Source organism: Tetrao urogallus (assembly GCF_951394365.1).
Source record: "Tetrao urogallus genome assembly, chromosome: 2".
Taxonomy (NCBI): Eukaryota; Metazoa; Chordata; class Aves; order Galliformes; family Phasianidae; genus Tetrao; species Tetrao urogallus.
In genome coordinates, this window is record NC_136814.1 from 11,834,276 (window position 1) to 11,859,837 (window position 25,562).

Here is a 25,562-nt window from a genome sequence, read left to right on the forward strand (position 1 = left end):
GAAACTGACATTTGATTAAGCGTGATTCCATGGTAGAAAAGCCATAGGAATTCCAACATAGCTTAAAACTTTGCAGAGTTAGCTCCTTCTTATGTAACCGTCAGAGAGTTGGGTAGCACTCTCCTGATTTAATCACAAAATATATGATGTGCTCTTCTGATGACTTAAACATCACCCAACAACAAAAAAGACCGAAGCTCACAACGTCATCTAAGAAAACCTAACAGCTTGACCATAGTGACCTGAGTGTGAGACCTGGGAACTGATGAACACTTGGCTGGTTTGTCAGCTGGAGATCTGGCTTACTACTTCAAATGAAGCAATTCACTGTTCTTGTTTGTTTACTTTCTCTTCTAATAGTTCTTAAAGCGCAGTTCCTAAAACAGAGAATGATAACACCATATAAATTTTTGTATGCATAGCAGAAATGCTAAGTCACAGCTTGAACCGTTGTTTGAGCGCCTGGTGGGAAGGCAGGGTCAAGCCAGGGGAGCTCGGAGCATGCAATGCTCTTGAGTGACCAGAGCAATTGAAGCCAGGATCCATCCCTTCCCAGACCTCATTTAAGGTTTGGCAGTGGAAACAAGGGGGTCTTGCTGGAGTTCCCTCTGTACCTGAGGCCTTTTGAAGGTAAGCAGTTTTTTTTCCTTTGTTTCTGTGTCAGTGGCTGCTGTGTTTTGCTTTTCCTCATTTGCTGCAGCCTAGGATTGTGCCACTCTGCTATTATTGATGTACTTTTCATCATGTTATAGCATTACAGTATGAAATACTTAAGCCACCAAGCAGTACCTCCTATCAACTCCCAATCTCCTTCAAGATGACATAGATAGCCAGGGAGGAAGGTGTTGCATAAGAACACAGCTTCCAATCCATTCCATCTTTTTAAGTGGTCATTTTGGGCAACTAGAACTGTTTTCTGCTCTTTCCCTTGCTTTTTAATTGCTGTGACTCACCCCGGTGTTTTTAGAGCTTTAATAACCCATAGCAGGATGAGAAAATGTGGAACTTCCTATTTTTCCTCATCTAAAATGAAAATATTACTAGAACCAGATTATATAGGGACACCTAATGCGTAGTCAGAAAGAGGCAACACCTTTTTCCTGATAGCAATTGCAGGCTGAGGGAAGGTGGATGAAAGAAGTAATACTGCTGGAAACTGGCAGAGGAGGGAGAAATTTTTCCTTGGAAAGGCTGGGTTCCTCTTTGTAGCAGTGTTGCAGAACATGCTTATTAATTGTAGAGGTGGGAGTGGAGATGATTAGCTTAAAGAAAAAAAGGAGTAGACCAAATACGTAATTTTTTTTAAAGTAGCTTACTTCAAAGCATTCAATGTGGATGAGTGCAGGCTTTTTTCTTTCTTTTTTCTAAGAAAGCAGGTGATTTTCCTTTTAGGCTGAGCATTGATGGGATTCCTCTTAGTGCAGAGTGCATCAGCACGTGTGATTAATAAAATACCATTACATAGCACATGTAATAAATTGATTATTAGTATGGATATTAACATATTTCTTCACTTAATGAGAGACCCTTGCTTTGTTCATGTAAATATGTGCTATGCTAAAACCATAGCTTCAGCTAATTTGCTGGCGTCAGCTAAGGCTTCAGGATCTTCATTTCTGGAAGAAAATACTTTCTGTGTAGATGTTTTAAGGAATGTGTGAGGTTACTTTGGATCAAGCATCTTCCTAGTATTAGACACTATTTAGTGGTGGTAATGTTTTAATACATATTTCTTTTTTTCTTCTTTTTTTCCACCCTCAATTAAATGCTTGGAGAACTAAATAATAAGATACAGGCTCACTAGTTATGCATAGGAAAGTTTGCAATATAAACTTGTCCCAGTGGTGAAAATCTGTAGGTAGTGCCAGAAGTCATGCAGTATAAAGCTGTACCTAATTGCTCTGAACTGTGATGGAATCACGTGACTGAGGCCCTCTGGAATTTATAGGTTGTATTTAATTCATACTTAAAATTTCACATCGTTCTACATAAACATAGGTATCTTCTGTTCATACGCATGTATGGGTGAATGTACACACAAGCATGTCTGCACACACTTTTGTGTGTGTGTATATGTATGTTTGTATATTTAAAAGGAAATAAAGTACGTGTGCTGCTTTGGCACTTGGTCTTGGTTGGAATTTAACAACAGTTCAATAAATTTCTGATACCTTTCAGAAATGTTTTAAACTCTGAGTTCCCAGAAAGAATTAAGGTATTGTGGCTAGTGCATGGGAAGAAGTAATTAGAAGTAATTACCTCCATGATTTAATACTGGCTTAGCTGATGAGTATGTTGTATCACTCATTAGCGTGATAGTCGTTAGTATCTGATGGAAAGGCCGCTGAAAAATGTGAAAAGACTCTTGATTTTTTGAAAGCTGTCAAAATGAGGCTGTTATTAAACTGAGAGTAAAACCTCATGGAGAAAAATGACATCAGGTGGAGTTGTTACGTTCCTAGGTTGCCCTGCCTTCTCTTCTGCCTTTCTGAATTTATGCACGAGGATGGGATCAGATGTTTTCATTGAGTCAATTCTTGATGCACATAGCTGATGCTATATTCTATACATATTCTAATGCCTGAATTCTAAGAAAGACCAAATGTAGTTGCCATAGCATTTAGCAGAACGTGTTATGTGCCAAAGAAGCTCTTACACAGATGTACGTGCTTGACAGAAATCATTTTAAAATAGGATTTGTATTTTAGCATTCCAGATTCTGCAATCCAGGTAAGATGGAAAAGCCATCAGAGAGAAGAGGAAGCATTGGAAGAGAGATGTACATGTGAAATGCACCTAATTTTTGTTGCTGAGAACGGCTAAGAATTTTTTATTTAAAAAAAATGGCACGGCTTGAAATAAAATATATTGCTATAAATATCTGTACCAATTCAAATGTAGTATGATCTTTTGGAAGATCCTTAACTGCAGTTTTGACTATTTAAAGTATGGGTTTTTATGCCGATTTCTCTGCTGTGTTATAGTAGATATTAACTACTATGATTAAAGGTATAAACTATGTAGGTAAATTGCTAAGGTAAAGAGCAACAATATTTGTGAAGTGTTGAAAAATCAACGCTTTGGTCTTTCTTATGTAAGTTGATGTGAGTTATCAGTATTTTAAAGGATCGTATCTTTGAATATGAATACATTTGCATGCATTTCTTATTGTAAAAATAGTTTGTTTCCAAACCTTTCTACAGGAGGATAATCAAGATATTCCCATCTATAAACTGTTAGTTGGTGAAAATAACGAAGATGTCTTTCCTCCAGTCTTTCATTTGTGTTTCTTTGCTTGTCTAAGTCTCATCTACAAATGAATGTGTTATCACATGGAGTTGATGCCTAATTGAATCTAGAATATAGGTATGTGGATACTCCCTACAGACAGATGTTCCAGTCTCAGATGAGTGTGATTTTTGCAGGCAGAGAGAAGGGTTGTTTGTAGCTGTAAGTTGAATGCATCGGAGGTTGATGTACAAATTGAAGACATTTGGAAGTTGTGCTATTTTTGCCTCCTAGCAAAAACTCTTAGCTGTTGCCCTGAGGAATGATGTCACAGTTACTTAGAAATGCTGAACGTTTGGTGCAAAAATGCAGTGGTGTGCTCTTTCAGTCCTTGATTCCTCCAGTCCGTTTACCTTAATCTGTGTGTTTGTATGAAATTACCTCACTAGCCACTGGAAAGGCAAGGGTGCTCCAGACCTTTTGGCTGGCTCTCAGGAGCTGTTTGCCCTGTGGGATTGCTCAGGTAGCCCTTTTGGAAGGCAGGAAGGAGCGCAGCCTTGGGTAGAGCCGTGAGGGATGCAAAGCTGCTCCTGGTAGCTTCTGCTTAGCACTGTGCCTCAGGCACTCACAGAGCCAGGCCGTGGGGTCCTTTGTGATTGACAGACTTGTGCATTTTTATTTATATATATATATATATTTAAATATCTTTTCTCCTAGTTTCTGTATTTTGTGAAAATGGCCCTGAACTTGGGAAAGGGTGCAAGGAAATTTCCAATTTGTTCTTGAGCCTTAGTCCCATTATTTGGCATTAAAACTCTTCTGCTTGCTTCTGTATTGCTGTATTGCTGTTTTCTCATATGTTCCTGGTCTAACTTGCAGGAACTTCAGCTTTCTCCCGATGTTAGAGGTACTTAGCTACAGAAAATATAGCAGTTCAGAGGGAGCAGACTTTTCCTTTGAAATGTGGTTGTCTGCTGCTGTCCTAAATTTTCTTCATAGCTGTGAAGTCTTTCTTTATGTGTAAATGCAAACATGGCAGATCTTAAGGCAAAGATATGTCAAGACTTGCACTGTAGGTATGACATCTTGAGGACCAAGCTGTAGGTGAACGTGTGTAGCGCATTCTGCCATAGCTGGATTTCAGGAGCAGATACATGGTTGCCATAGAGGTACATAGTATTGTCCAAAGTGAAAATGGATGCATGCTGGAGTATGGTCTGGTTGATAAATGTCTTTCTTTCTGATCTGAAGTACGCAGTACTGATGATAATTGAATTTCTAAGTCAGCGTTTTCTGTGAGCATCTGAAGCCCTTCAGACTGAAGTCTCCTTGACATCACAACGAAGTTGTGCCATCCACAGAAGTATTTGTTAAAAGCTTGTTAAAACATGTTAAAGGTAGAACAGTATGGTTGGAGTAAATTAACACAGTATAGAGGAAATTACAGAGTGACACTTCTGAGTTGTAGCATAAGCAAGTTTTCATTCTGACCCTTTGTAACTTTACAGATAAAAATGAAAGCTGGGGGGCATTTAAAAAGTTGTTCAACCCTGAACAGGGAAAATTTATTGAGTCTTACAGGAGCTGCTGCGGAAATGGCAGCTGCTTTGCTCTCTGCAGTCTGTGTCGTTGATCACATGTGTTGTGCTTGGATCAGATAGCTCGTGTGGAGCCTTTGGAGAGCTGTGTTGTTGTGGTCTGAAGGAGTTGAGTTTGTCTCTAAATTTAATGCCAGATGACCGTTTCTTAAAAGACTGCAGCTGTTATTTGCTCAGACCAGTGTAACTAATTTGTTGGGTTTTTTGTCAGCTGCAGAGCTAATAAATCACTTTTGCATTTTACCAGGTACTATATATCCATTAAATTATTATTTCCAATAACACCTTATGCTGCACCTGTTTAAGGAGGGTAGATGTTATTAAGGTACTAGATATATTGTAAAGGAGGTACTAAATGTAATGGGCTTCCTCAGTTCTCACCCTTAGTTGATTTTATAATCTAATAAAAATATTTCTGAAGCAAACAAATAATATGGCAACTCTGCCCAGCTCCTATTCCTGGCAGCTTATTTAGGCATCATAGCAGGGACACAGAGGAGCTATAGGGCAGAAGGTGTGGCAGTAGGAGAGGTTTCAATGTGGGAACTGGTGTCAGTTCTGAGTCATGGCATTCTGCACTGGTGACCGTCTGGGAGATCACAGAATGTAAAGATTCTTTGGCAGAGGCAGTCCCTCTTCGCTGCTTCTGGTGATGGAATATTGACAGATCAATTTGAAACTGAATCTTCTAAGCTGGACTGTCTGTATCGTGCAGCTTTGATTTGTTCTCATGCATTATTTGTATAAAAGCTAATGAAGCTAATCAGTATTCAGATGATATTTTATACTTTGCACAGTGAAAGTGTAGGGCATTTGGGATGATAGAAATGTTTTCTTTAACTTATAGTGAACATTAGTGTCTGCATGCATTGGGAGTGGGTAGACTTATGGATATATCAGTTTCAAGTGTTCTTGATTTGTTCTGATTTGTAGGACAAAACGTTACAGAATAATGATAGAATTTGTCAATTATCAATGAAAACATTGTAGACAGGTTTAACAAATTTGTGGCTGGAAGTTTTCTTTAACTGTTTGTCGTTACTTGGATTTTCTGACCTGTTTTGTTCTTTGCGGTTCTGAGCACTGCAAGAGAGCTGGTGAGTGTCTTATCCCCTAGGATGATCAGTATTGTTCCTGAAGACTTTGCGCTAAAGACTTTCTGTGCTGCTCTGTGGTTCTGCTAGGCTACATTGTTATCAACAAACCCTTAGGAGGTTTGCAGTGGGGAATAAGTGTTGGGGAAACCTGTAACATTTTATAAAGACACTTCTTTAACAGAGGCTTTAATAACATAGATATTAAAGGACGGACAGTAAATAAAATCTGATTAGAGATTTTGGAAATGCTTCAGCTTTGTGATAACGTAAGCAGCATTTAGAATCCCTTAGTACTAGCTTTCTGCCTTCTTGTGTTGAAAAGTATTGAATTGAATTGAAAATGTGAACTTCTGTACAGAATGTTTAAATTTGACATCAATCCATTTATTGCAGTTACTCACGCAGGCCCTAAAGAGCTCACAGTCTAGGTAGAGGCCAAAGAGTGGTGAGCTGGAAGACTTATCTGACCTGAGGGAGAGAAGAGAGGAAAGACAGGTGGTGTGTCTGTTTTTCAGGAATCCTTGTTCATGACAAATACAGAACAAAACTAAAGAATGTTTGTAGGAATGGTCTCCAACTTAGGGAGTGTTCAGAAGTCTGTAGACAGGAATAAAGTGATAAAGGCTGAGTTTTTCCTCTTTGTTGTGATGCAGATAGAGTTATTCTGTATTTGGAAACTTTTTTTTTTTTCTTTCAGATATGCTGTTGCTTAGGTTTTAGTTTGGGGCAGTAATTTAGCATTGGGGTGGTGGGGCGGTCACAGGCACTGACTGTTTTACTTTGCAGCTCTTGACCATTGATTTTGGTCATTTATCATGTGACAAAAGTCTAACAAATGTAACATTAGCAATGGTTTTTGAAGTTTGAAGAAGTATTTCCCACTGAAATCCCCCAGCTGTTTTGTGCCTGTATGTCCTGTTAGCTGCTCATCTCTAATATGCGGTCACAAGATTAGCATGGTCAGGTGGGGTATTTGTAATCAATATTGTTGATTATTCAATCTGGTTTTCAGGCCTTCGAGTGGCAGACAAGATCCTCTCATCCTAATTGGTGGTCAGGGCAACTATGTATTTGATTCCTTTGCTGTTAATGCTTCCTATGTTAATTCATTTGCTAGTGCTTAATTACACTGTAATAACTACTTGAGCACTTTATTCTGTTAAATATGCTACCATATTTAATAAGCTTAATGCTCTGCTGTGGCTGATTGTACCTGATTGGTTTGTATGTTTTATTCACACGAGTAAGTATCCCACAGGGAAGTTTTGCCTGGAAATATTCTGACTTCCAGCTGTAATTGAATGGATTTGAACAAGCAGAGACAGCTGGGTCCTGTTTTGGTCTTGATTTGTAGGGACCCAAGGGATTGGGAGAGTGGGAAAGAGATCCTGTGCCAGTTGAGTGAGTTCAAATGAGGAAAAAGCTTTACTCCCTTGACTATTCTGCATTTCAACTATTAATGCAGCAATAGAGCCTATTCAAATAGTTGTATGTTCTTTGTGTTTTTGTAAAAGAAGGCTTGTGTACTTAGGTATTGTCTTTTTTGAAACATAATGTCTTGCTGCATAAAGCACAATTTTCCAGGTCAACCACCCAGCTTTAATCGTAAGATCTTACGAAGTGCAGGAAGGAAGCCGAGAAGTCCTTACAATAACCAAGGAATAACATGCTATTGGAAGTTCTTTCATGGGAACATTCACACTGTAATTAAAACAACAGCAAACAAAACAAAAATCTCCAGCGTGACAGCAGAAGCAAGTAGCTGAGAGAATTTGAACTTGAATCTGGCTACATTTAGAGAACTTCAAATCCTCCTTGTGTTGGTATTTTGTAGTGGTCTTGATGTGTAACAGAAGTTCTTTCAAATGGTGCTGTTGGAGCGGGTTCGGAGGAGGGGCACGAAGATGATCAGAGGGCTGCAGCACCTCCTCTGTGGGCACAGGCTCAGAGCTGGAGCTCTTCAGCCTGGAAAAAAGAAAGCTTGTGGAGGCCTGATGAATTATGTACCCATTATTTTTAAACCTAGAAAAGGTGATGGTAAGAGTAGGCAGCAAATACCTTTCTTTCAAATGTAGCAAGAAATTTCTTGCATTGGAGTCATTCGGATTTAGGAATGACTGTTGTGAGTTGTAGTCTAGCTGAATTAATGTATTATTTTTTCCTTGTCTGTTTTCTTCTAAATGTTAGATATAGCACAGTGGCCTAAAATGTTCTTCTGAGGTTTTTTTTTAATGTAGGCAGTGTTGTACTTCAGATATATAGCAGATATATAGAGCTTTGTTTGACATCTTTAAGCACAGTGGCTGTATGGTACTCTTTTGTGACTACTTTCAGTCTTCCAAGGTCTTGCATTGATGCTGTATTTCCTGAAAGTAGTGTTTCTCCTCATTTTATATATTGATATACACAGAGTTCTCCACCCTGCATTTTACTAAGTCTTCAAGGTTCACTTGTACCTAATGAATTTTATTCTGCATTTGGTGACTCTGTAAAATTGATTTTTTTTTTTTTTACCCGTATTATCTAGCATTCGTTTTTCTTGCATATTTCTGAAGTATTTTAATACCTGTAATCGAAATCCGTGTTGGTTTGTTTATAGAGTGCAGTTTCCAGTGAAATATTTATATGAAATAGCTAAACTGTGGTAATGATTGAGAACAATAAACGCTTACTAAGAGCTGTGCAATAACCTGCCTGGGAAATGTGATTGCTTCATTGAAGTAACTGAATGGGTATTCTCTCTCTCTCCTGAAAACTTGTGCATTTGTATATAAATTGAAAGACTTCTATGCTCTTCTAAAATATCATCCATTACTTTTTTGTGTGTGCATTGTTTTTTCCATGGCTTTTCCTTTGGAGTTTCTCATAAACAAAACCTTTGAGATAACACTTGGCTAAAAAGCAAAGAATTTTCAGCGTTCACTGAGTGTTTTATGTATCTAAATAAATAGGCTGTAGTATCACAGTTTGCAAATAGTTTCTCCTTCACTGCATCACATACATACAGGACCCTCTCTTCTGTCCATATCCAGAGGAAATTAAAGCACAGAGCAAAGAAAGCAAAGAATATTATGGAAAAATGCCTTGCATTTGGAGATTCAGAACTGTTTGTATTGAGGTGAATTTTTCTCTATCAGTTAGTTTGAAGTGAGAACAAGTTCTTGACTGAGAGGAAAAAAATTAGTTCTACTTGCCACCTCTTTTTCTCTGATAAATACAACTAAATAATCCTATTCTGTTATATAAGTATCATCAGAGAAAAATTGTCTTTAATCAATGTAGTAGTAAAGAAATGCTGTAATCTGAGTGTAGCCTATCATAACAGGCATATGGCACTGCATCTCCTTGTTACTTCAGGAGATGAGGTTTAAAAAGTACTGGTTTCACTGCCCTACGAACACATACACGTAAGAGCTCACAGGTTTGAGGTGTCCTTTCTGGTGTAGAGTTGGGGATACTGAAATCAGAGCATGTTTCATACAACAGCATGCAGGGCAGTGCCCTGTGAGAACCCCTTCATCTGCTGCGTTAGGAATTCTAAAGGGTTAATTTGAAGCACCCCGTAAAGGTGCTTTGAAAACCTTTTTGTTGATTAGGAAAATGTTTGTGCTACTGTCAAAATCAAGAATCTGTTAGAAGTTTTTGTTAATGGCTATTAGTGATATTTTTGGAAGTAGCAGTAGATTTCAGTGATTCAAATACACTGAAGGTTGAATAATTAAAGTTGCCATGAGGTAAAATTGCAATAAAAGATGATTAATCAGCATTATTTTACAGTGATTTCTTAATCAGGAGGAAAGCAAAGCTGATTGTAGCTGAGAAATAGAGTGCTGGATCTGGTGCACAGTTGTGTACTTGGCCCATTTGGGAAGAGCCAAGATTTCATCATGTTCAAGTCAGGTTTATTGTAGGCATTTCACATTCGAATGGTACTGAACTTTAAATGATTTTTTAAGTTTTAATTAGAAAGGATTACATTAAAGCTAAGTTCTCCGAAGATCAAGGAGTGCTGATATGTTATTAAAGGATTGTTACTAAAGTCATAGTTGAATCATGACGTAAAATCGTATTTTGTGAAACAAATGGAACTACTCATGCTTTTATGGTTGTGCCAGTGCATAAGAACCAGTTGCATTGCTCAGCTTGCATACAGAGAACAAGCAAAAAGTGTGCTGTTATGCTACAGTGGAATTAATATGGAGTGATGGCATTGAAATGGTATGGGGAGTGGCATATAGACTAAGCTATGGAGGTGGGAAAACTTCTGTGGTGTTTGGAATTTTGTAACAGGAATTTTGTAACAGGAACTTGAAATTGTAGAAAGCAGTCAAAGAAACTGCAGTAGTGTATTTTTTTGTTATTGCACTTAGAGACTTGATGCTCAGAATCAACATTTAACGTGCTATATTAATGAAGTGCTGTACAATTTCATTGCACTATTTCATTTTTGCTGATTTCAGGGCAGCCTATCAGACATACCAGTCAGTGTAAAATAAATGCAGGCAGCTTTCAAAAGTCAATTTATCTGATGCCAGAGTGATAACTAAAGCAAAAGAATTACCTAGATGTATTTTGAACTTGCTTTTCATGTTTGAACTTCAGTTAGCTCTGAGGCCTGCATCACAACTGCATGACTTCAGGCAGCAGCTTTCATTTTAAACCTGTTGTCCGTGGGGCAGAATGAGAATTGTAACTGTGCTCGTATGATACTTGTCTTCAGGAGTTCTTGTGACTGGGACTTTGGAGAACTGTTGTAATGCAAACACGAATAACAGCATCAGTGAAATACACTGTCTAGGGTGTACTCAAGTGGTTTTGAGCAGGCTTATGCTATGCTTGTAAAGAGGAAAGAAGGTATTCTGTTACATGATACGTCAGTTCGTTTGGTGGGTGCTTGTCTCTGACATGCTGTAGAACAGTGTGTCTGCTATTACAGCTTGACCCTATTATCAGCCTTCTGCTCCGAGGCCCTTGCAGCTTGCTGGGATGGGTCTGAAATAAAGCCTAGTGAATACTTCAGGGTAAAAGCACTGCGAGGGAAGACAGAAACAAGACTCAAATGATTCATGTGCTCAGATTTGGCAGGTGTGCATTTTTACAAGTTTTAAGGGTATGTAGGTGCTAAAAGTATATAGCTACACAAACAAGTCATTTTAGCGGAGGGGAGTTTGTGAAGAATCTGATCACACCCCTTATTCACAAGTCTTACAGCATATCCTGTTCAAAGAGATTAAATGAGTTTGTACTACTTTTTCTTGGAATTGAAAATGAATGGAGTTGCTCACGTAAGTCAGTATCAGCCAAACATTAAATGTGACCAGAGTATATTTTCTTTACATAAAAACAGACTTTAAAGTTGTAAATGAAAAGGAAGGACTGTTGTACAGTTCAAGTACTACTTAGCTTGCTGCAACTTAATGGAAAATAAGTGGGAGCAAAGCCTTCAAAACTAGTTGTGGTAAGGGGAGAAAGGAAATGTGCTGGGAAACTGGAGAAAGGGTGGTGGCAGGTCTTCATTGCCAGCGCTGGGACTTCGGTAGAGAGACTTCAGATGGGCAGAAAAGAGCTAGGAAGGAAAGGGAGGAAACCACAAAACTAGCAATTAGGGCTGTGGAGAGAGCTGGGCTCAGCTGGCAGCTTCTGTGACTTGCAGGATGAGGGAGTGGGGGTGTGCTGGTGAAGAAGGACAGCCACGAGCAGACTGACTTAAAAGTGAGTTAAGTGTGGGTGTGGAGAAACAGGAGGTGGCTGCATGGTAAAATGACATGGGGTTAAAGCAGAGTGATGCTGAGTGCTGGTTCTTGGGGTGGAGATGGGACTGAATAGCTGAGATGGAAAGCGATGGGATGAAGAGTTGCAAGAGGGAAGAGGTGAAACTCCTCATCTACTTGTGTGAGGAAGGGAAAGTAGTTCATTCTGCAGTAGCAGGTGTTGGACTGAAATCCTTAGTGTTCTTCTTCCTTTGTTTTCAGAAATCAAATGGAGGACTCTTAAAGTGCTGTGAAATACTAAATAAGCAGGTAGCTTATGGAGAGAGAATAGCAGGCTGCAGCACAGGCCCTTCAGTTGCTGAGCAGTCAGTGGTAGATAGGTGCCTGCCTTCGGTGGGCCCAAGTCACTGCCTTTGGTTGGGTAAGACGCTCCTATGTTATTATGGTATGCAGCAGAATTTCTAGAGGTTATTTTTAATTTTTATTCAGATGAGCAAATTATCTATATTTTGAACAACTGTTTAATTAAGAATGCAAAATCACGCATGCAGAACAAAGGAAATAACAGAATTAATGATGCCTCCGCAGCACCCTCGAGGGGGCTTTACAAGCATCCTTTGTGGTTAGAAAATACCATTCTTCAGAAGGGAGATCTGTTATTTGACAGGTGCTTGTTCCCTCCCTCTGTTTTTTTTTTTTTTTCCCCACTCTTAGAAACTTGCTGTGTGGTTGCACAATTTGTCTCTTGAATAATAGTCTCATTACTCAGTTAGTTGCCAACTCATAATCTTCATGAAGAGTAAGGTAGTATTTTTCAAGAGATTAGTCATTAAATGGTGATATCTTCTTTTCATGTGATAAAATTAAGGACTTAAGAGTTTATAAATTCTAAACAGACATTAAAAAGGAATACTTCTAGTTTGATTCTTCAGAACGTTTAGTAATTCTAAACACGGGACCAATTGATTTGAGTGTAAGCATGCAGTGATTCTAGGCAGTCAAATAACAGGAAATTCAGTTATGTCATCTGCTGAGGAATGTGAGTTTCATCTTGTCTTGTCAGACAGTATGAGGGATAGTGCCTAAGCAGCATTCAGCTTTACGGGCACATGACCACCTTCTTCCTTTATTAGCCTTTCAGGTTTTCTAAATACCACATGTATTTCAGAGGAATTTTTTTTCACTCAGAGGGTGGTGATACACTGGACCAGGTTGCCCGAGCAGGCTGTGGATGCCCCATCCCTGGAGGCATTCAAGGCCAGTCTGGATGTGGCTCTGGGCAGCCTGGTCTGGTGTTTGGTGAGCCTGCACATAGCAAGGGGGTTGAAACTAGATGATCATTGTGGTCCTTTTCAACCCTGGCCATTCTGTGACTCTGTGACATATTATTTTTTTTCACCGCTCTTATTTTACTTCCAGAGCACCTCTATACTGTCTGCTAGGTAGGAGTCCTTTGGTAAAGACTGCACTGACAGTGGTGCAAGAACTGCATCAGAATTCAGTGCACAGCAGGATGAATTGAAGCTCAGTATTTCATTTTGCTGTTGATATAATAATATTTAAACATAAAATGCTCAAACTTGTGTGACAAGAAAGAATAGTAACACAAAAAAGTAATGGCTGTATCTCGATGTAGTGTGGAAGGGTTACCCAGACCTGCAGCTAATGTTTTATGAGTGCATGGATTATTTTTTGTTTGAGACTTTGGGGGTGGAATAGAACTATTCCTGTATGTTTGGGAAAGAGATTTTATTTCTGTCTCCGATTTTAAAATTCCTGCTGAAGAATCTTTTGTGGTAGCTGCAGCCAAAGATGGCTGGATGGTCTCCAGTTGACCTAGATGAGAACAGATTACTTTTTTTTTCTTTTCCCTCAGGATCCAGAATATTGTGTCTGCCTGTACCGTAGCACAGGAATTTGTGGACATACTTCTCATTCTTGGAAAATGACAGATTCTTAACTTGTGCATACAGATGTTGGCACTTAATTGTTCATCAGGAAAATGTTCTGAGGGACTGAAAATTGAATCCTAGCTGTGAAAACTTGAGAAGGGTATTTGAGACTTTTTTTTTTAACGTAGTCTTAAATAAAGTTCTGTGGTTTGGCCGTGGTCTGCCATGTTTTGTCCCTGATATGTTCTAAAGAGACAAGAAGCTGCCAGGAAGCTTTCTTGTGCTGCCTTGCCAGTTTTAGATGGGTAGAGAGGAGGGGATGCTCCATCTCGCAGTTAAGTTGCAGCTCTGCCTTGCTGAATGTCTGTTATTTCTTTAGAGGAGTTGTGTTGGTTTCAGATGGAGCATTCTTATGCCTCTTCTCTGGAGCTTTTTGAAGCATCCAGTTGTGGTTTTCTTAACTCAGAACTGCATTTTATGTATTTTGTAATCGCAACTGATAAAGCCAGTTGAAAATAATTGCAAGATTGAATATGTAAAATACAAAGACTTGTTAACTTTCAGGAATTTAGCAGAAATTCAAAGCTGCAAAATGTCTTGAAAAGCAGGGCTATCAGTGTATTCTGCTTTCTTCTTGGGTTTTGTTTTGTTGGTTTTGTGTTTGCAAGAACTGGTGAGAGAAATCCAAGAGCCTTCTGGGAGTGTGTTGAGTGACAGTGTCTCAGGTTGTCTGGGTTTTCTCCTTAGCGAGGGAATGCTCTCTGTATTTTTATAATGATTTTTTAACTGGTAAAGAGGAGGAGGTTCTCTTTTGAGATGGCAAGCAGCTACTTTTCCATGGCTGCTGTTTTTGTTGTTGTTGTTCTGTGTTTCCTTCATAATGAACTTGCATCATTTCTGTCAACAGTTTTGATGGATACAGCATTTAGTTTCTAAATCTTTGGCTTACTGAGGTTTGTTATACGGAGCAGTGCAGTGGCCAGAAGCCTGCTTTTGCTGTGTGACACCTGGATTACTGAGAAGGAAGCACGTTTTATCATTCCTTGGAGAGGCAGAGTGTAGATACCTTACTGAGATCTGCCAGTAGAAGATGCACACTTTCATTGAAGCTGAGTTAGTGGTCTGTCCTGCTTACCAGTAAAATAACCTTGGCATCAGTGAGGCACCAAGGAGAATTTAGAATTCCCTGACATTGTCCCATTGTGTTTTATTAAATTTATGAATCAGTTGTGTGTTTCCAGTTAGTTGCAGCTCCAGGCCTGCAAATGTTCGGCACTGTCTTTAGACAGTCAACCTGATCCTCATCTCACTGGGTGTAATTTCAACCCATCATAAAGCAGCTCCAATCCTCTGCAGTGCTTTGCTGGGGAAGGAAAGGGTCAGTTGCAGATGAGAGAGAGAAGGAGTTCTGCCACACCAGCTAGAGGTCAGCCCTGACAGATGAGAATTTCAGGGCTTGCTCTGCCCAATCTCTGCAGATTGGGAACTGGAGAGAAAGAGAACAAGACAGGAAGACTAACTTTGCAAATGAGATTCCAGTACTGCTCTATTTTCTGTGTGTGTTTTTGTGTTGCTTTTTAAATTACTATTGATCGTTGTTTCTTATCATGCGCATTTATAATGGCAGTACTAAACTGCATTGGGTTGACAGTGTTGCTGTCCTCCCCATCAGCTCTTCAGGAGGTGGACTTTTATTTCCAACAGTTTAAAAATTAAATCTCTTGGTATTAAATATTTCTTAGCACTGCTTATAGAATGCTTCAACTTGCACCTTGCCAGGCTTTTCAAGTTTGGTGTCTCTACTTCAGAACCCATACGAGCTAGAATGCGTGCTCCTCAGTATGTCTGGTTGGGCAGAGGGAGCCCTGGTGGTTAGCTTAGTGTGCTGTTAACGTTTTTACTCCAGGTGAAGTTGCTGGAAGGATTTGAAACAATTATAGAATTCTTCTCATACTGTTGTTTTTTTGACCGGTTTGACTGCTTTGTAAACGGAAATGGAATGAATGTCTTGAACATAAAAGGTGAGGAACAACCCATAGAGACTTAAATTACTTAAAATAGTCATGACAGGTTCACCTCATTACAAAATAGCTTAGCCTAGCTTCTAGTGTGTTGGTTTCCCTTGAGGCTGAGTTGTCAGATGGCTTTTTCTTGCTGTATGTAATTGATTAAGTGTAAGGAATCTTTGCCAAGAGGATGGTGGTTCAGTTTTCCCAGGCAGATCAAGATCCAATGTGTTGGCCAGGTTGGGTGGCAGTGTTTTTGTAGGGCAGTTCTTAGAGATAAAGATGTATCCCTCCATCTCTGTGGCAATAACAACAGCATGTGGATATTTTTTAGAATAACTGTCTCTATATGTGACTCAGCAGCTTGTGGCCATAAATGACATACTGGCAAATCCATAAGTTTTTATATAATGAGACTGTGGCTCCTGTTAAGTTGAGAATCTCTGAGCTGAGTGAATGCACGAGCCAGGGGACATGCTGCCTGTATTTCTCTGCTGCTTTGGAAGAGAGAAAATTCAATTTGGCATAACAAACTGCTGCTCCTTGGTGCTTTGTTAGGAGTTGTGAAAAGGGATGTGGGAGAGGTGTATGGGAACTGCAGAGTCACGGCCTGAACCTCTGACTGATCACCTGAGGCGAGCCATGAGCCAGCCACAGGAGCTCAGGTGAAGGCAATTCAGCTGTGCTGCAGGAAGGGGTGGAGCCTGGCTGCACCTCTCCTAGAGCTATTTAAGAGCTGGCTACCAGGGGGGAAGGATCTCATCCGGAGATCTGCTCTGCTGGTGTCTTGTGGGTGAGCCCAGGATAGGGTTAGGCTTTCTATCTATTCTGTTTCTGTTGTCATTATCTGCTTTGCCAAACTCGCTTGTTTATTTTGTAATTATAACATCTTAATATTCATCGATTATACAAAGGGGAAGAGCTATTGCTCTGCTTCTCTGTTTGTTGAATGAAGTGCTGAAGGAAATGCCCACCCTTCCCATGGCACCTTTTGCTATTGAAGAGCTGCAGACAGGCTCTAGTATTCATCAAGGAAACTGCAGTTCTCTGATAAAGGGGATGTTATTTTCTAATTGTTAATTTGCTTATGATTCTGTTAGAGGAGATGAGCATGTGAATAGAGGAGAGGGCTGTATCCCCAAATATTTAAATTCAGGAACCTTTTGTATTGGAGGGACCCCTATGTAAAAACTGCATTTTGAAAACTGCTTCCTGACCTTGGGGTTTTCTGTCTTCATAACAGCTCATACAGCATTGCCAGACTAGTTGCAAAAAATCTGCCCGTTAACCTCATAGTCTGCAGAGCTTGATGCATGAAATTGCTGTCTGAAGATGTGCCTTCCAAGACCCTTGACCAGGCCAGATTTTCTGTACTAAAGATTGCTGTTGCCACAAAAATATCAAATGTTTGCACAGCAGACAAACAACGTTGATGATGAAGCACTGACCTTTTTTAGAACAAGCTATTTAGAGCACATTCCTAGGGCAAGTCTCTTTTGCTTTTCTTGGACTGTATCTTGCTTCCTAAAACTGCTGGCTATACATTGACATGTCTGTTGCTAGAGAAGATTAAAAATATTGAAGAGAAGAGTTTACTTCTGCTTTTCTGCTAGCACTGATACTACAAATCATTAAACCAAATTCAAGCATATTTTAGTCTGTTGTGTTTTACTGAATCAGTTTTAATGATGTTTATTTTTCCATTGTCCCTATGGGAACCCTGGAAGATTCCAAAATGTAATAATTAAAGAATGACAGGCCTTTCCTTACAATATAAAGTGAGAAAGAGTTTTGTGGTTTAAACAGCTATGCTGTTGCTTGTTAACAAGATATTTTGCCTGTTACTCTGGCCAGGCCTATAATGGTCAAAAAATGTTGAAGTCAAGAACGACGGGTTTGTTTTCAATCAGTTGTTTTTCAAGTTAAAAGACTTTACCGACTGGTTTTAATTTGTTCAGTAGTGTTTGTCAGTAGTACTAATACTTGTGTTAAATCGCTCGTGTTCTCCCAGTGAAGGAGTACTTGTCACTCGTTTTGCCTATTCTGAGACCTTTATTCTTTTTTATTAAGTTATGAGGAACTGATTTTAAGTTTGAGATCTCTGTGGACTTGAGAAAAGTACTTTTTAAAATTTACACCTTGAAAGAATGCCTGTGCTTTAATTGTCATAAATATTCTAAGTGAAGCAATTGTAAGTTTAAGGTAAAAACATTAGTTTATTTTACGTGCAAATCTCAGTGTCTAGTGGCTGTATTATTACTGTTTGGACCTAAAACTTTTTTTTGGTCTATTTATTTAAGCCAGAGCTGATGTTTCCAGAGCTAGAACAAACAGAACTTGCTGTTAGAGAGTTGATTGTTTGCATCTGATGTATCTTAGAAAAAATTAAGTTCAGATTTCTTGACCTCTGTGTCAGCTTGTACAGTTTTTGCTGCACTGCCAGGGATGTTAGGAAAGAAAAATGGGGCTGATTGTAAAATTCTAAAGAACGCTGTTACTTCTGTAGTGCAGTGATACCAGTTATGTTATAGCTTGTATGGTCAAACTATATGAGAATCCAGAAAAATCTTATTAACAGATTTGGGTGGGTGGGCATTTCTTGTTATGTCTTGGGTTCTTCTGCTCATTTTATAGATCAGCTTTATACCTGTGTGGTTTTTCCACTTTCTGTTCTTGCTTCCAGAAGCTAAGAATTAACTATTATGTGTTCCTGAAGTTGTCTGTAAAACGGTTGCATGACGCAGAGTCAGGACCAGCGCTACCCAAACCGGTCATCTTTCATCTGCCTTCTAATTTTCTATCAAATACAAGAGCTGTTTGACAGAGAAATTAATAGCATCCAAAGGCCAAAAGTGAATACCTCAATACATTAAACTTTGCTTATGCAGTAACAGATAACATGAAACAGAGGTGCAGTGGACAACTGTGAACGTAGAAGACTATGTTGTTCAGTGGACTGTTTTCTACAGGGCAAAAACACCCTTTCACTCACAGCAGTTACGGCTTAGTTTTTATTAGCTATTATTTCCAGCTTTGAATTCGCAATATTGCATTATAGCACATAGATATCTAAGTAGTCTGTTGTTTTCAGGACTCTAATTACATCTATTTTATGCTACTGTTACGTTGTTTGTTGTTGTTTTTTAATGATTGGTATTTCTCTTTGGTTTCAGCCAAACCATTTACATCTAAAGTGAAACAGATGCGACTACATAAAGAAGATTTTGAAATCCTAAAGGTGATTGGTCGAGGAGCCTTTGGTGAGGTATGTATGTGAAATAGGCAGGAGGAAGGATTTGAATATGCTTTTGCAGGGCTGCAGTGCTGAAGAGAGACAGTTGGCAGCCCATGTATCATGGCCATGTGTACAAATTTTACGATATGCAGACGTAATGGATGACATAGGCCAACCTAACAATTGATGCAAGTATATTTGGTTTTGTATATTCTCTGATGGCTCATTGTAGTTTAAGTCTCTTAAATTTTGAGAGGAGACGTGTATACATGGGGTGAGAGACAGCATTTCAAGCATTTGATGGTAAACTATTAGCTTGACTGTAGTTCTTTCTAGTCAGCAGATGGACGCTGCCTATTTACTGGCAGTGTAAAGATCTAGTCTTTTCTAATCATACCAATGACTAAATTGTTTTCAAGAACTTAAGTGAACAGATGAGCTGACATCCTAGGAACACAAAGAAATCTCTCTATTCTTGTCACTTTATTTCCTTGACTTGATATTTAAACTTTGTTTTCCTCCATTTCTTCTTACTATTGAAGTATAAAAGGCTTTTGCTGCTTCTGATTGAACAATCTCTTATTTTAAAGTTGTCAAACAAGGCTGTTCATTACTAGGTTTTATGGACACTAGGAGTATAAGAATATACAGTCTGAGAAAGCCTGAATGAATAAATCTTACTTTTCAGCCTTTGCTTCTTGATACTAAGTATGTGTACTTTCCTCTTCATGCAAGGCACTATTTATGTCAAAAGAACAATGTTATATATAACAGTGGCTGTTTTTTTTTTTTGTGGTCAAATGTGCTAAAATGGGAATAGTATGTGAAGTCTGTGCAGAACACACGCTTATTTGCCTCAAAAAATCTAAGAGCTAAAATCACAGTTTTTTTCTTCTACTTTGGGAATCGTTTTTCAAACTGTGACGTTCTGAATGGTTTGAGAGCATCTCTGAAGGTTTCATGGCAGATGAGGAACACTTGCTTACAGCTTTGCTAATCTATTTGCTTAGTGTGAAAATCTGGCTTTGCTAATCTATGATTATGGAAAAATCGCATTTCTGTAGTTAGTTTTTAAGAAACAGGGATTTTTTTACTGTAGTGTATATCACTGCGTGCTCTGATGATAGCTCAGTGTAAATGTCATCACTGGGCAGATGTAAAAATGACAATGAAAGGGTAGCTTTTACTTCATCACCCTTTGGTTGTTTTTGCTCTGTCTGGACTAATGATTCTTTATAGAAAAGATTAAAGATTATTCTATGAATATTACCCATTCATGGATAATTGGTCTTTAATCCTAAGCTTTGCCACAGAGAAAATGCTGGATTCACCATTTTGAGACAAATGTTTCTACGTGAAACAATGACTTTTCTCGTTACTGCCATAGCAGTTGCAGCTTAGTTCCTGTACAGATCACATAAGATGCAAGAAAAGTCGCTGATGAAAGCACTTTCTTGTCAGAAGAACCGTGTGTAAAACCTGCCTTGTATCTTGTTTTTGTCTGCTGAATCAGCATCAAACTGCACAGCGGCTAAACCACAAAAAAAACCAAAAACAACCAAAAAAACAACTCTGTAGTGCTTTCTTAAGCTTCTTTGCAATGAATCATACCATGAATAGTGAGAGCTTAACTTTCCCCATCTTTTTCTGGAGACTGTGCATAATGTGGTAGTTCTAGGAACAGTGTTTCTTTGTAATGCCCTAACTGAGAAAGACAGCTTAATTGTGAAAATCTTCAGGAAGGAGAAAACTTGAATTCTCTCAATGAAAACTTGTTCTTACATGTTCTTAAAGTAGGACTTCATAAATGCTTGTATTGATAAAGTATATATTACTGAAGTTTAAAAACAAATTTCAAGTCTGTCTTAGGCATCTGCCTAGGAAATCAAGCTCTGTGTGAAATTACAGCAATGTTTAAAGAAGGGCAGACAAACTTTACTACTCCTTTAGCCACTGAATACTATCTTAATATTCAACTGTGAAATACCTTTGTGATGCAGTAGATGATAATAGTTTGCTGAGACAGATTAAGAAATCTGGAAGAAAGATACTTTTTTTCCAGCCAACTGTAAAGGAGACCAAAGCTAATCCAGGTAGCAAGTCTCAGGCTTTTACCCTACTCAGTGTCTTTAATTTGCATACTCAATAAATGTCTCCCTTTTTATTTATGCAAGTTTGATGGAGAAAAGTAGTTTAAAGATGGCTTACAACTGTAAGAGATTCCTGATTTTCTTTTTCCCTTAAGTCCTTAGCCTGCTCGCTGTCATTCTGAGAATGCTTCCTTTTTGTCAAATGAACGATGTCTACTTTCCCTCTCCATGTATACATTTACTTCTTTAAGATTTTGAGTAAAAGAGTGCTGTCTTTAGAAAACACAGATGTCTTCCTGATGTGGACGTCAGGTGTTTTCATTGTGCTTGCTTTCAGCATGCTGTTTCACAAATTTTAATGGACAACCCTAAGCGAGGAGACTTTGTGCTTGGAAACTGAAGGAGGCTGCTAGGGAAAGTAGGGAGCACTGCTGATTCCAGTAGGCAGTTCTTACTGGTGTCCCTCAGCAGTATAGAAACATCCTGAATTTTGGCATCCAGTTATGAACAGTAAGAGTCTTCCCCAGCCATCAATCCAGAGGTTTACCGTAAGACTGAATCTGTAAGAAAAGCTGAAGGAGAGCTGTGCTCAGATGATGTTAATTTCTCAAGAGAGATGAGGCTGTTAGTTCCCTATATGTTCCTTTCAAACTCATTTCCTGGGGGGTTGCCTACTCCTCATCAATCAATGCTGGCCTTCCCCTCCCCTCCCTTTTTTTTTTTCCTTTTCAGTAGTAGCTTCTGGCCTAGCTTCATGATATTATGCATAATTATTATTTTATTTTTAAGATCATTACTTTTTGCGGCGGAAGATATGTGACTGGCAGAATAGCAGACAGTGCTGCTGTTTGTGGGAAGTACAGAAAGCTGTTGGAGGAACGAGGAAAAAAAATATGGCTAAACCAAAGTGTTTACATCAGCACATACCAATAATTTTTGTTGAGCTGCTCACAGGAAAATGTAAATTAAAAAAAAAGCAAGCAAACAAAACTTCCACCACAAGGAAAAATATATATTTATCGAGTGTCCAATCTTAGTAAATTCCAGTAGGAAGGCAGTTCAGGACAAGTACTTAGGAATGGCTCTTCATTCTTCTGTCTTGACAGCTTCTTTGGGGAAGAGAGTACATCAAAACAGCACTCAGTTTTTGTGCATTTATAGAAAGAGCATATAGTGTGTGTGTGTGTATATATGTATAGCATATAGTGTGTGTATATGTAAGCACTGTGGTGTCTGTAATCAGCTTTCAGACTTTTTTGTTACATTGGACTGTTCTTTGTTAAGTGTCAGATCATTGTTTCACAGTCAAATCCTGAGATAAACAGTTTAGAGTTTACTTCCATAAAGCTCTGAGACACCTGCAAAAAGGTGTTGTGATTACCAAGGAGTAGTGATGTTTTTGATCTGGTCTTGTGTGTACATAGTGACTGTTGATATGGAATAACATTAATGACTTCATGAGCTGAAAGGCTGCCTCTGGTTGTAAACACAGCTGGGAAACATGAACTCGTTTTTTCTTTAGTCACTGCTCAATACTGGTCATTCTAGGGTACCAAATCCTCAACTGTGTGAAACCCTGTCCTTTAGCTGTTAACCAGAGGCAGCACAGTGACTCCTTTGGTTGTCTCCAAGTGAGTGCTGTACAGGGCACTGCAATTTTAGATGGTTATGAATGATCGTGTGTAATTCAGAGACTAAGGAATATAGTTTTTGGGGGGAAGAACCATAGCAAATGCACAAAAAACCTTTCACTGAGTAGGCAATGAAAGAACCCCAAAGTTGGACTAAAAATCCCTGTGTTCTGCCTAATCCTCTGCCTGACTGTCCTACAATGTCAGTGGTGCTGGAGGTAAAAAACACTTTCCCTGCAAGCAGCAGCAAGCTTGTCAACTCTTGGACCAACATGTTTATTTTTCTCCACAACAATGGCAGAATCCTTCAAGGTGCTTAAGGCATAATTATGTATTAGCTTCATATTGTTGAGGGCATCCACGTCATCCAAGGTAAGATAGAATTTAAATGCTGGCTAGTTGCAGCATTTCTCTTCCTGCCATTTCTCATTGAAGCTGATACAGATATGGCTTGACAAATTCCTAGCTGGTAAAGTAAAAAGAGACTGAAGTTTCAAATTTTCGTAGCAGTTCATGTATCACTACAGAGGATTCATCTTTTTCTCCTGTGGAAAACTATGATGCTCAGCACGGATGTGATTTATGAAATAACATGAGATTGTCTAACAATCTACTTTTGCATTTCATATTCGAAAGTACCATGGAGGGATTTCAGGTCTGGACATCAGCCTCAGTTTTTATGCTTGCAGTAGCCTCTAAAAATGTCATCTCATAAGCTAAACATGTAGGTAGATCTAGTACCTTTTTCTATTCTCTTTTTTTTCTTGCTTCCAGTCCCCCAGGTCAGCAGCAAGACTGATAATGCATTGCAGCCCATATGGAAAGTGACAGCTGCTTTGTCAATGACTCTGTACTAAGCAGAAGATACACCTCTAGGTATACTTAAGTTAGACATCTGATTAGTGCAGTTCTGCTAAGTGTACTTTTGGCCTATGTATGAAGCTGCAGCAGCTGATGACACATTCGAAGGTGGTGGAAAGATGTTTGTGGTATGTTTTTATGTTTTTCTGTTATCACTGTTTTTGCACAGACTTAGTTTGCTGATTATGAAAGAGGCAGAAGAAATGTAGGAGTCAATCTTGTTTGGTTTTTTTTTTTTTGTCACTGACCTGCAGGGTGAAGATGATGATCTGGGCATGCTGGTTTGTAACCAAGTGTGCACAGAAATGAAGTTACTTCCTGAAGCCTTAGGGTTTATTTGAAAGGGAGTAGGCAGAATGGGGTAGTTGGGGAGTGGCTGATAAAATGTATTGCTAATGGAGCTTTTTCTATAATTGGGATGGTAATGGAGTGGGGCAGTCTCACTTTGATTGGCAGCTCTGAGTGTGTGAAAGATTGATGGATTAAGACTCACAGCTTTCCTGCCTACGGAATCCTGACAGTGAAAACATGTTTACGTAAATTTCTTCCACTACCCTTTTAAAAATCTATCTTAGCTTTTAATATCATCAACCCATGCTATAAATTTCTTAGAAAAAGACTAGGTCAGTTGATTTTGTTAATATATTATGACATGTGCCTATGATATGTAATCTTTAACAGACAACAAAGAGGAGCAGGGCTTGTATTTCTTAAATTTTGCTTTTCTGGAAGATGCGAATTTCAGTGTTTTGGTACCACTGACAAGAGACATCATAAAAAGGCTCATTGAACTTCAGGTGGAAAAATGTGAAGGAATACCGAACCATGTCTTCAGAGAAGGTCTAGTGCATTTTTTGAGATGAGAGTAGAAACTGTAACAGATCTACAGTCATAATTTTTGCCAAAAAACCTAAAATGTATTGTTTCTTGGTTTTATGAACTGACTGTTAGATCGTTGTCTTTTCTAGGCAGGTCTGTAATTTAAAGTGCTGTGTAATACTGGAAGCAGGAATCCAAGAAGGTGAAGTGTACAGTCCTTGGTAACTTCGTGCAGATGATAGAGCAAAAAGTGTGATAGCAAGAAATAGTGTTGTTCATCTACAATCACTTGGGAAGAATGATGTTTGATGGAAGGGTGATACATAATGAAAGCTTGAAATAGAGTTGAATCTTTTCCACAATAAATATGCTGTACTGCTGTGATGTTACTCTTTCTGGATAGTGATGGTATGGTACTGTGCATGGATAATAAAGTGTAAGAAACACTGAAGAAAAAGAACTATTACATAACATCCTCAAGATTTCCTGAAATGAAATGTCTACTAGTGTTTTAGCTTATCCTTCATTTATCTTTTCCAGGTTGCAGTAGTAAAACTGAAGAATGCAGATAAGGTTTTTGCCATGAAGATACTTAATAAGTGGGAGATGCTGAAGAGAGCTGAAGTAAGATGAGAGAAATGTTCTTTATAATAATCATGTACCCTCTTACTGTTCTGAATTATTACTACTTTTTCAACTAGAAAACCGTGATTATAGAGATTAAGGAAGTACTTCAGTACTCAATGACAGTATGAAGATTAATTTTAAAATAAGATTAAAGCAGTTTATAAGAAAGGTTGGTGGCACGGTGTCTTGATTTAGGTGGGGTTGAATATGGTATCCCTTTGATGCAATTGCCCAAGAATTGCCTGCTATGTGAGCAACATTATAACGCATGATTTTCAGTAGTCTTTAGTGGGTATATCTTTGTGATATAATGAATTGGTGAAGCTCAAATTCCTGATGTGTGAGGTCCAATTTTTAGATTGAAAAATTAGAAACAAAAGTTTCAAATTAACTTGAGAACGCAAGTTCATAAAAAACACAAATTACATCATAAAAACGTCAATTTACAAAACTTTGGGATGAAAATTTCCTTTTACAGCTTAAGTCAGTTCTGTGTTCTTACAGTGCTCTTTGATTCACACTGCTTTGTTTTTGACTTTTATTTTGAGTCCACCGTCAGTACCTTTCCCTGGATTTTTATGGAAGGTAATTTAAAAAAAAATGCAGTCTGTAACTGAAGATGGGTGTATATTTTCTAAACGGAACATGTATTTGACTCTAAATTGCATTGAAATCCTCCATCTTTGCGTAGTGAAAATAAACTGCTTAAAAAAATAGACTTATAAAATTCAGTAAAAGCAAAAGTGTTGCTTCAACATCAATGGGAA

The 25,562-nt window shown here is 38.6% G+C and overlaps 1 protein-coding gene across 4 annotated transcripts in view; it reads left to right on the plus strand.

Annotated features, from left to right (window-relative positions):
* The window catches only part of CDC42BPA (CDC42 binding protein kinase alpha), a gene marked incomplete at both ends in the record, with an annotated part of 150,362 nt that overhangs the window by 24,358 nt on the left and 100,442 nt on the right, over positions 1-25,562 (plus strand). For all 4 annotated transcript variants that reach the window (XM_079550162.1, XM_079550159.1, XM_079550160.1 and 1 more), the window contains 2 exons: positions 18,706-18,797; positions 24,709-24,792. In XM_079550162.1, coding sequence (XP_079406288.1) covers positions 18,706-18,797; positions 24,709-24,792 — 176 coding nt within the window. The remainder of the gene's footprint in view (positions 1-18,705; positions 18,798-24,708; positions 24,793-25,562) is intronic.